This window comes from Dicentrarchus labrax, unplaced genomic scaffold (genome assembly GCF_905237075.1).
Source record: "Dicentrarchus labrax unplaced genomic scaffold, dlabrax2021, whole genome shotgun sequence".
NCBI classification, from domain to species: domain Eukaryota; kingdom Metazoa; phylum Chordata; class Actinopteri; family Moronidae; genus Dicentrarchus; species Dicentrarchus labrax.
This window is the reverse complement of record NW_026136722.1, coordinates 14354856-14366257: the sequence shown is the minus strand read 5'-3', so window position 1 is coordinate 14366257 and position 11402 is coordinate 14354856. Positions and strand designations below refer to the sequence as shown.

At 40.2% G+C, this 11402-nt stretch overlaps 1 protein-coding gene across 1 annotated transcript; it reads right to left on the bottom strand.

The window, feature by feature from the left end:
* Positions 1–5825: 5825 nt before the first annotated feature.
* Positions 5826–10859, bottom strand: p3h4 (prolyl 3-hydroxylase family member 4 (inactive)). The gene is made up of 7 exons (XM_051387385.1): positions 10303–10859; positions 9258–9407; positions 8992–9163; positions 8780–8908; positions 8552–8697; positions 8013–8096; positions 5826–6417 (listed from the first exon to the last, which is right to left on the bottom strand). Exons 1-7 carry the CDS (start codon positions 10747–10749, stop codon positions 6268–6270), a joined length of 1278 nt encoding a protein of 425 aa, XP_051243345.1. The 5' UTR covers positions 10750–10859; the 3' UTR covers positions 5826–6267.
* Positions 10860–11402: the final 543 nt, after the last annotated feature.

Below are 11402 nucleotides of genomic sequence, written 5' to 3'. Positions count from 1 at the left end.
TAGGTCTGGATGTGCCGCTCTCCATGAAGTCTGTTCCTAAACAACCTTCAGAAACCGGTGTTAATAAACTCTCGCTGAAGCAGAACCTCTCTTGCAGATACCAACATTTTCCCTGAAGAGAGACCTTGAGCTCTGACTAAAGACCTCTCTGATTCTCCATCTCTGCCAGGATTTGGGACATCCTTCGTTTTCATTAAACAATTATCCCTGACAGGCGAGGAGGTTGCGCAAATCAGGTCCCAGGCCTGCACCCATACTGGTCCCACGTGGACTCTTTATGCCAATCTGACAGTAACTCAGCATGCTGCAAATCCATCCATAATCGGGGCCTTGTTAGAGTGCCCCTCGAGCATTGGCTCAGGGAGTTCTTCCAGTAAATTGCCCTCTGGAGTAAAAGAAGGGAGAAGGAGGAGAAAAAAAAAACATTCTCTCTTAAAGGTGGTCGCACTTTGAACGTTTCTATCCTCAGTAATTGAACCCCGATTAATTATTGGGTGAGGATGCACCCATGGGCCCAACATTTCCTCCCTGCAGAAAGGCAAATTAGATGCACAGAGAGCAGTTAGAAGAGGTTGGATTTGATTAAAACAATAAATAATATCCTTTTTTAAAAGTTTTTCTATTTTCTTTTCCGTCTCATAAAGTAATTACCTTTTTATTATTTCTCGCACATCTTTGTTGCTGTCATGATAAAAGGTTTTATGAAACAAGGACAAGAACCCGACCGATGCTCTTGGCACTCATGAGGCCAATACTGAAAATAATAACAAACTTATAATACTGACAAACTTTTTCATCTAAAAATGTGTTGGCAATTATATTAAAAACAGTGAAGACAAATATATCTAAGGCAAGATATATAAGATTTGAATCTAATATCTAATTTGAATCAGAATACATTTTATCATAAAAGATAAGAGTAATAAAATATAAAAGATAAAACATCACTTGAAAAAAACTTTAAATTAAATTAAATTTTAAATCTGAAAAAAAAAATTAGGGTCAGACTGAAGTACTGAGTGCAATTTCTATTTGCATATTTGCCAAAAGTACACCGATACTGCCCATTGTAGTAGAAGTTTTTATTCAGTTTCAGTTTGAGCCACTTGGTTTCCTACGTTTCTACTCTTAAACATTCAACTATGCATCCTTCTCAAATAGGAGGGTTACTCACAAATACAAAACAAATACAAAAGTAAGTAAGAAACTTTTAGCACCTTTTAAAACAAAGTTACAAAGTGCTGCACAACATGTATACATAGAGAAAAGTAAAAAGCATACAGCATATGTACAATATGCTGAAAGATACAGAAATCCCAGTAACAGAGAGGAAAAGTTGCTCACAACACCACAAATTATAGCCTCCAAAATGATTATAAAGATGAATCAATGCCTAAATAACATTATAACCTTCATTATGGGAGGATTTATTTCAGGATTGTTGTATTTGATTGCATTAGTTTTAGCTAGGTGTACCTAATAAACTGGCACTGAGTATGTAAGTCTACTGATACTACGGTCAAATTGCTGACTGAAACCTTAAAACTAAAGAGTAAAATTCCACACTGATACACACGCCTTAAAAAAATAATGATTAGAACTGACACATTCACACTTACATTACTGGAATCTGACGAGTATGTTAAAGTCCCCATCTACTCAAAATCATGTTTTTCTTCTTGTTTGTACAGTTGGATGTTTGAGCGTCCCTGAGCAGAGGGATGTATGTGCAGAGTTTGGCACTAGAAGGATGTTTTCACATTCATCTGCTGAAAGTTAAAAGTTTCTTTGAGCTCATTGATCTGATTTTAAGGGGCGGGGTCTACAAATATAATTTGTGACATCACAAATAGTTTGGAAGTCAACCTTGGTCCAGTTTGCAACTTATATAAGTGTGATGTAGAAACTTGAAGCCTCCAGTGCACATACATTGAGAATGGACTTTACAGTGTAAGTAGGAGACATCTTGTGTCCAGCAGGAAAACTTAATGCATAAACACAATTAGCTTATTCTGGAATTTATAATGAAACAAGAAGGAGTTGATGCCTTTTTAAGGATTTTAATGTGGAAATTATATATATTTTTTAGCAGAAAAATATATCAGATATACATTTTTTTTTACAAGTAGACAATTGTATATATGTCTTAATATATGTGAAGGACATCTGATCTTTAAGAATTACTCTACTGGCTCAGTCTTACAGTGGACATCACGTGGGTCTGATATCTAGATTTTAGAAGAGTAGAGTCAGTACCAAGCCTCAGTTTACACAACATAAATAAATAAATGGGTGAGATTCACAACTTTCTTTAACAGATGACATCTTGAAGCCACATAGTAGCGTGCTCTACCGTGTTTGCTGTGTGCTCTAGTTCTGGTGTTCTAGTGTGTGTTAGTGTGTGTTCTGCCGATGTCTCTCTGCTGTCTTGCGTGTGTGAGGACACTGCCATGTCAGCAGTGTTTCCAACCTGATCCCTGAGTGTCTGCGCTGAGCTGAGTGTAGCTGAGTGAGCGTTTTGACACACAGAAACACACACACACACACACACACACACACACACACACACACACACACACACACTGTCCTTCGCACAGGGTTCTACCTTGACTGTTTAAAAAAGGGAGCACAGGCATTGTCACAGATAAAGTGATGGAAGAAATGTATTGTATTGGTCCCCCAAAGTTCAGATTTGATCAGAAATCACATTAAGTCCATAAATCAGCTGACTCAGGGACCAAACTATAAATATATAATTTTCAATCACGACAATGACCATTGTTTGAATGCACCCTGGCTGAACTTCGCCTCTGGATCTATAGGTTATGAGTTTCTATTTAGAGTTGCAGCCAATATTTTCTGCAAAAATCTAAAGGATGTGACGTTTATGTGTGCTCCCAAGTGCCTCAGCTAGGTAAAGAGTTTGAACTTTTCAGCTGCTATTGTACAGAAAATATGGGAAAAACCTGTAGTAACAGCAAGTGTCAAATAAGATAAAATGTGTATATGTACTGATTAAGAAAGCCCATAAACATCATTTTGGTTTTTAACCCTCACAGACCTTATCCTCATGAGTTTGTTTTGTCAGTATTAAATAAATGTAATTAGAAATGTATTAATAAATTAATGGCTTTGGCTATGTCAATATGTCAGTGATTCAATCAGCCCTCGTTTAATCAGTTCAATGAGTTGTCCTTCTGACACAATGTGAGCTCTGGCGACATCTGCTGGTCAAAGTGTGTAAATGCAACAACTCTGAATAATGTAAAACAATAGTTTTTTTTTGGCTTGTGAACCATAAACGAAGCAATTTCACTGATTAAAAATGTGTATGAATTATACCCTTTGTCCTGTTTTATTTGAGTTTTGGATACGGCAATAAAGTAATCTGAATAATACCATAGCCTTTGTAGCTGGTATTCTGTAAGTAAAACAACAAAGATTAGAGGAAGAAGAAAAATAAATCTGGATAAATTTTTTTTTACATCATATTACAACCCCTCAGATTTATGTTGGAGGGGTCCTGACCTCCAGGTTGAAAACTGCTAATATATCTATAGACCATATAGGCCTTCATATGTGGTAGTAGTCGCTTTTTGGTAGGTTTTAGTTCATCCTAAATATAGTATTTATGGTCTTTTGTGGTCTTATTGCTTTGGGGAAATGAAACAGACAGCAAAGAATATTGGATCTGGTCTGGAATCAGTCAAATGCAAACACAACATCTGGACCAGATGCATAAAATAAAAAAAACAAGGCATGGCTGCTGCAGCAAGGACTCTACCAGGCTCTACCAGGTGAGCTATAGGCCTCCCCTGAATGAGTGAGTTAGTATCTTGTGTCTCTTTGGAGCCATTTTGTGTCTTTTTTGTCTCCTTGAAGTATTTTTCCCCCTGTTCTCTGTTGTCTCTTTTTGTGTGTTTCTTTGTCGTTGTTTTGTGTCCCTTTTTTGCAAGTGAAGCAAAACTCTCTGCTGTTGGTTCAAAAGCTGCAGCTGAACTTCAGTATTTAGTTCACATCAGGCTGTCTGACTCCTGTTCAAAGCTTCCTGCCACAGCAGATCCACACTTTAACACCTCTGCGTGAACATTATATTAAATACTACAGCACACTATACAAAATGTTACAGGAAAAACATCAAAGAAAGCCTGAGATGCATGAGCTGTTCTGCTGTTTTAAACAGCTTTACTAATGATACAGTATGTTAACAGGCTACAAATTACAGACTGTAGCCTCAGTGTGCTGTACATCTGTAATATGAAGGAATGGATTTGGCTCTACTCAATATTAAGAGACTCTGATCAAATCATCCCTACCTTTAACTGAGCTCTGTGACTTTCCACCAAAGAATGTTAACAATTACTTCAAACAGCGGCTCTGGCCCAGGGGTAGAGGGGCCGGCCTGTACCCAGGGCAGTTGTGGTTTCTGCCAGGTCTTTCTCTTGCACTGTCACATAACAAACCTTCCTCCCCCCTAGGTGGAGATACATTAGGTCCCACAATGTGAGACTAATTCCACAGCCACAGTTCAGTGGATTGTTTTGCCCATTCCGTCTAAGCAATACGTCTTCTCTACCTATAGCATCTTTGCTTAGTTCTCAGTGGCGAGACCGTAGAGGTTGGCTACTTTCCCCTTAAGCCACTGGTAATAGCAAAAACACGTCTTCTTGGCATCACATTTTTCAGTTTCTGCCTGGTGAACTTGACAGCGTGCTGTGAGGAGCTGCTCCGTCCTGGATCAGGTAAATCTGCTGCTTTCGCACTATCAGCAAGACATTTCTTCACACTGGTAGGCCTTCTCATTTATGTACTAGATTTGACCTTCCTGTATTTCACTGGCACAAGACTCTGTTGGTGTTTGTTGTGCATTTCTGTGTTTATTAGGTTAAAACAATATGTATAATTTCAGCAATGCTAACTTGGGGCTGGTATTAGTTAAAGCTCCACTGGTGCCAAAAGTTGGGATTGCATTGTTTGGACCCACCGTGTAGATTTCCAGTAGCTAGTTGACCAGGTTGTGATCCATGAAGGTCCTGGATATCATTTCTTGATCACAACCTTTTATAACATTCACATGCACGTCTGTAAAGCCCTTTGCCCCCACGGCTAAATATATACAGTAAAACCTCTTGACTTTGAGTATACATGTAGTGATAGCTGTCCTGAAGTCAAATCCATTTGACATTGTCAGAAATACATTCACATACATATATACATTTATATATGTTTTTATCAGTGTATAATATAAGAATCACTGTGTTTTTGTTTCCTTAAAATATAACATATATATAACAGGAACAAACCAAACACTGCCTCTAGATGGGGATGTTCCCCTTTTTTATGTGTGTTTTACAGCAACTGTAGGTTCTCCTTTGTGCTTGCATGGGGATGGTGAAATGAGGTCAGCTACCTCACTAGATGCTGAATACTACACACTGGTCCTTTAGATAGCATAATTATCTTAATATTAGATTACGGTGGGCACTCATTGCACAAGATAATGTGTTTCTGAAGTTACTAGTTTTTAACACAACATTACCTTTAAAGAGGCCATATTACATTGGGTTATATAGATTTTTTTGTGCATGTATAAAAAGGTCTAAAAAGTGACTAAACCCATGCCAAATAGAGTCCCTGCCTCGTTTGTATTTAGTCTTTTCTTCCATTAATATATTACACTCGATTGTAACAGGCGGAATTATCAATTATCAAAATTGTGATCGAAATTGATCAACTACTACTTAACACTACTGCTATCAAATTGGTTATTGCACCTCCTTTATGATTTTATTGATCTTACTGGTATTAAGTGACAAAAACAAAAGTTATTAAAATATTACTTTAATTATGAGCAAATTATTATTATAACAACAACACAACTCGCGGCATTAGAAAAGCTACATGTCACCTTCCATATAACATGGCACAGAGGCATTCAGCTTTCATTTAAATAAAAACTGTAGAAAAGTCATTAACAAGTATTGGCAAACAGGCCAATGACTGATTATAAGAAAAAACATCAGTTGTAAAAGGCTGATGACAGCCAAGACAGAATATGTCAATCTCTGATCTTGATCAACATGACGGATACGTTTGTTCGTTTATTCTTCGGCTGGGTGAAAGCACACAGTTTTGTTTGAGTTGTGCTTTTTCTACTAAATACTGTTGGAAATGTCTGCCTGTAGGAAGGTCAACACCCTTTGGTATCATGAGAGGTGGGACAGAGCTGGATGAAGAAGCGTTCTGCACGGTAGACGAGGACAGGTGTCAATCTGCGACCTCTCCGATGTCCCACTTCGTTTTGGGTTCTTGCCACCACTCAGCCAGGAAGGACTCCTCGTAGTCTCCCACGCCCTCAAACTCAGTGTCAGGATGCTCTGATTGAGAGGTGGCCATTTCTTCTGGACTTACCACGTCCTTAAAAGTGAACACAAAACACTCACAGTTAACAGCAAGCAAACCTTTTTACTATCTTACTTCCATTGTATCTGGCAAAACTGATACTTTTTCCTACTTATGTCTATAAATCTGTCACTTGTGCACCCTGTAATTCAGCCTAAACTCTCCCAAAAGTCCTCCTCCCCACCTCTCAGGTCCAGGCAGTGTGTAGGGGGATGGGAGGGGCTGACCGGAGTTAAATGGATGTGGCACAGCCTCAGTGGCCAACACCTCCCAGCCACATACCACACGCTGCTGGCGGAAAACACAGCCCCCCTCCTGCTCCCTCTTCCGCAGTCTTCATCCCCCCCCTTTCATCCTCTAAGACTTTTTTTCTTGAGCTTTTTTTCCATAACCTCAACAGCAGCAGTCTGCTATCTTATTCCTAAGTAAAAGTTTATATCCTCAAACATGATGCAGAATATTTTGATTAACTTAAAAAAGAAGAAGAATGGAAATGTGTAGTAAGTTGAAGTGTCATAAAAGTGTTCATAAAAACATATTTTCATATTTATGTACCCTTAGGGTTGTCTGGTCATGCAGACAGTTTTATCTGCTGAGGTTTTGAGATGTCTGTCTCTGAAAACTCTGCCGCCACCCCAGCACAATGGAGGTTTATGGAATTTTTATTGTGCAGCTCAAAAAAGATCCCAAGGAAGGATATCTGAAAACCTCATCAGATAAAATCAAGAAACTACATAGCACTACTTGGAGTAAGTAAAAAAACAACATATCTGCAATTTGGGTGAACTGGTCCTCTAATCTGTCTACAACGTGTCATTTTTCTACACAGATTATAGCGATAATGATGATGCTATGATCTATTGTTTCTTTAAGGGAATCTCTTTGTGCACAGACAGTCATGGTTTGGGGTTAACTATAGAGTAGAACTCTTGGGGTTCATATATTCTGCAGATTCAGTATCTGCTAACACTTCAGTAGAGTGGACTCAGCTTTATCAACTGCACGAAAGACTGTGTCACTTTAGAAAGAAGAAATAAGAGCTTTCCTCTTACAAATGAAAAGCTTAAATCGTAAGAAATAAAATGCACTCAACAGTTTTGCTGCTACAGCTCGATCTGGTCTGGTATGACCAGTTTCTAATAGTGGCTAATGTTGGCTGATGTTAGCTGACTTTGGGAATAACAGACGTTACTGCATCAGTTCTGTGACTTTAAGATTTTTCTCAACTCCTAAGATATGTTTTAGCATTTAACATTATTCCTTAAATGCCAGTTTTGGTGAAACCAAACTTTATTTAAGTATAAATACTTAAATTTAGTTTTATATTTGTTTAATTCATGATCAGTCAGTTCCCAGTCTGCATAGATGGAGAACTTGTTTCCATTCAGCCAATCAAAAACCGGCTGCGGTCAATGAATGACAGACTCACCCCTCTAGCAGCCGAGAGGACAAGGGGCATTTCCAATTTCCCTGAACACATTTTTCCCCTTCTTTTAATATTAATAAACTATTAAACATACATTAAATAAAAAGATTTTTTATTGCAAAAAGGATGAATGGACTTTCAGCATTGTTGCTGTGCTCACAATGTCACTCTGAAAGCAACATACCTCATCGTCTGTTTGTAGGTAGTTCAGTGCAAACTCCAGCATCTCTTTCTGCTTGGTTGTCTCGTTAAAATACCTCAGAGCCTCCTGAAACACAAATGGGACATCAGTTGTTGCGTTCACCCAGGCAGCAGGCGAGAACAAGCCGACTTCTGCTTTATAGCTCTGCGCTGAGCAACAACAAATTTAGCCTGTTGTTCTTTTGTTTACTGCTTTTTTTTTGCCTCTCAGTTTGGAAGCCTTAAAGTATTTACAGCAGTACCTTCAAAAAGGCAAAAGATGTTTATGAGCCAGTCCAGCTCCATGCAGAGCTGGCACACTGCGGTTGCGGCCAACTTCATGGCAAGCGAAAAAAAAGGAAAACAAGTCGGGTAGTATATGGGTTTCTAATTACCACCCTGAGATTGTGTCAATGTTCACGCCAGTTGTATATAGTTCTCCTGCTTTGGTTAAGTACAGCCAGTGTGAACTTTCTGCCGCCTCCAAACAAAACTACATCAGTCCTGGAAGTAACAAAAGAGAGCAGTCTTTGTTTCACTCACAGGCCGAGGCTGAAAGTCATTTTCCTCGAGCCCCCACTGCTGCCGGTAGAAGCGATAGTACGCTACATTTTGCTGCATCACCTGGTCTTTACTGTCAAACAGCATGTAGCTGGCTGCACACGGGGCAGCGTTCTTTACATCGTTCACTGTAAAGGGTCACAAAATAATACACGTTAAAGGGAGAGTTACGGATTGGCATCGATAGACAGTCTTTGTCATAGTTCTTACATTTATAATAGGAAAACTGGAGGTAGTGATACATGGTGGCAACAAACTTCTCCACAAAGAAACCTCCAACGTTGGGTGTCAGGTGCTCTTCACATTTCACTTTACATTTCAGCACGTCAGTGTAGAGATCTGAGGGAAGAAAGAGGGAGAACGTGAGCAAATGTGTGGCAAGAGTCTATTTTCTGAAACATACACAGAGCTGAACCTGTTACCTGCCAGGGTGGGATAGAAGTCTTTGAACTCTACGATCTCATATGAGCTCTCACATCCTGCTAGGCAGCTACTGTATATTTCAAAGTACTGTGTGATGGCCTGCTCCATGTTTCGGGCGCTGCTGCTGAAGTCTCCGTTGTTGTAAAGCGTCACACTCTTCAGGAAAACACTCTGGAGGACAAAGAGATGCATTCAGCAGGTTGGAATAGTTTAGCACGGGTTTAATTTGCACACCGGATCTGGACGAGGATGTTTATCTACGAACTTCATACGGCTGCTCCTCGTGGTCGATGAGATATTCTTCCACATCAAACAGCGTCTTGTAGTAGTTCATGTTCTTGGTCAAGTAGGGATCAGTTGGGTTCTTCTTCAGGAAGGTGTGGGCCGCTGCTACAGCCTTCTCCAGGTGGTTGAGCTGAGGAAGAATAGATAGTTTTACATTTTCAGGATTTCTAAAATATGAAACATCTCTCTCACTGGATAACGTGACCTCTGACCCCTTTTTCCTCACACAAATTCTTGTTGAGTCAATAAAAGGAAAACTAATACAAAAAACAGGAAAGATGGTCCAGTATTATAAGTAAACTCAGTCAGGGACGCCTACTTAAAAGCACATTTGTTGATATGATCATCAGATGGAGAGCTTTGGTTCTCCTTTTAATTTACCAGACAGACAAAACTATAATTTACTACAATTTAAAAGGTTTGATGTGGTGAGTGTCAATAACACCTCCAGCTTTTGAAGGATCACAGCTGTCAAGAGTGTCTGATGGTGGCTGTTCATTACACCACTAGAATGAATGTTATCCACAATAACATGGAAACTCAAAAAAAAAAAAAGCAAAGCCAGTCTCTCATCAGCCCCCTCTGACAGAGAAGAATAAGGGGATTGTTACGGTGCAACACTGGAAGAGACGTGGCACATGCTCAACTCCTGCTCGGTCGGCCGGAGGGCGCAGCAACAAAGCGGCAGAGAAATGACACTGCACATCCAGCCGGCTACAAATCCCCCCTCAGTGGGTCAAAGCGAGTCAATCCGCGTCGAGGAACCATCTGCGGACACTTTTGTTGAGTGTTTGCGCCCGTTACGCACAGTTACAGCAATGCTAAATCTGCTCCTGCGCTATGGTACATATTCCAGTGAGTCTCTAAAGGGCAATAACTTTATGTCATCTCTCTATGACACTCAGTTTTGGGGGCTTTTTGAGTGTGTCGTTTTGTTTAAGCATTTGGTGTAACTTTAGGATTTAGTAGTAAAGGCCTACATTTATTCTGCAGTCCAGCCGACACCATCAAGCCTCTGGTCTCACCTGGTACTGTGCGTACTGTATGTACCGATACGGCACCCTTTTCTCGAAAGTTTCCAGTACATCCCTGCGTGGGTATGCGAGCTTAAACACTGGAAAATCCGCTTTGCACTTTTTAAGGCACGCAGCCCTCAGCAGGATGTGGCGCACGACGCGGAGGCTGTTGTCGGCGAACAGGGTGCCGTTGTCCCGGCTCACGGAGCTGCAGTTGCGGCCGCAGAAAGCCTCGCTGTCCCGCAGCAGCCGGTGGAGCCGCAAGCTGAGCTCCAAGAACTTGATGCTCTCTGCCCAGTTCTGCGCCCCGTACTGCTCCAGCGCGTAGTTGTACGTGGAGTCCAGCGGCATGATGTCCTTCTGGGGGAAACTTTTAAAGCTGTACTTCTCATACTGAGCCCCCACCAGCGCCGGGAGGAGGAGGAGGAAGGCCAGACACAAGCTTTTCAGGAGCATCGTTACCTCCGCCGGCTCCAGCAGGAGACTGTTCTTGTTTTGAATGGATCGGGAAACTTCCCCTTTCTTTACCAGGGAATGCTCATGTCTGCCTGCACGTACGCTGTGAAAACCACGTAAAACTCGTGAAAGCAGATGCTGAAAACGAGCCTTTCTGGCCAAACCTTTCAAAATAAAAGCACCACTCTGTTTTTTGTTTGTTTTTGTTTTTAATGTTGAGTCCATTTCCTCCACATTTCATAGATATTTAATGTTACAGCCCGCCACCATTTAAAGCATCCTGTAGGGCTTTGAAACGTGAATGTGCTTTACCCTCCTTCCATTATTTCCCCGATATTGTATGACAGTAAAAGTCAAAAACTTGCTTGAGATAAGTCTCAGGAGATGTGATACATTTACAGTCTTCTCAGATCACACAGGCTATTTGACAAAAACAAAAGCACTCTTTAATTGTGCTGAATTACCTCAAGCAAGTTTTATGATAATAGCAAAAAATACCAGAGATAAAAAAAAACTAAGATCAGTTTGCTTTTCTTATTGATTGTAATTATGCAAATAATTATAATCAATAATTAAATTGTTTCTGCAGATACGATTTGAAAACTACCGCCTCTGGTAACTTTTACACCATGTTTTAAGTACCAAAAATTCAA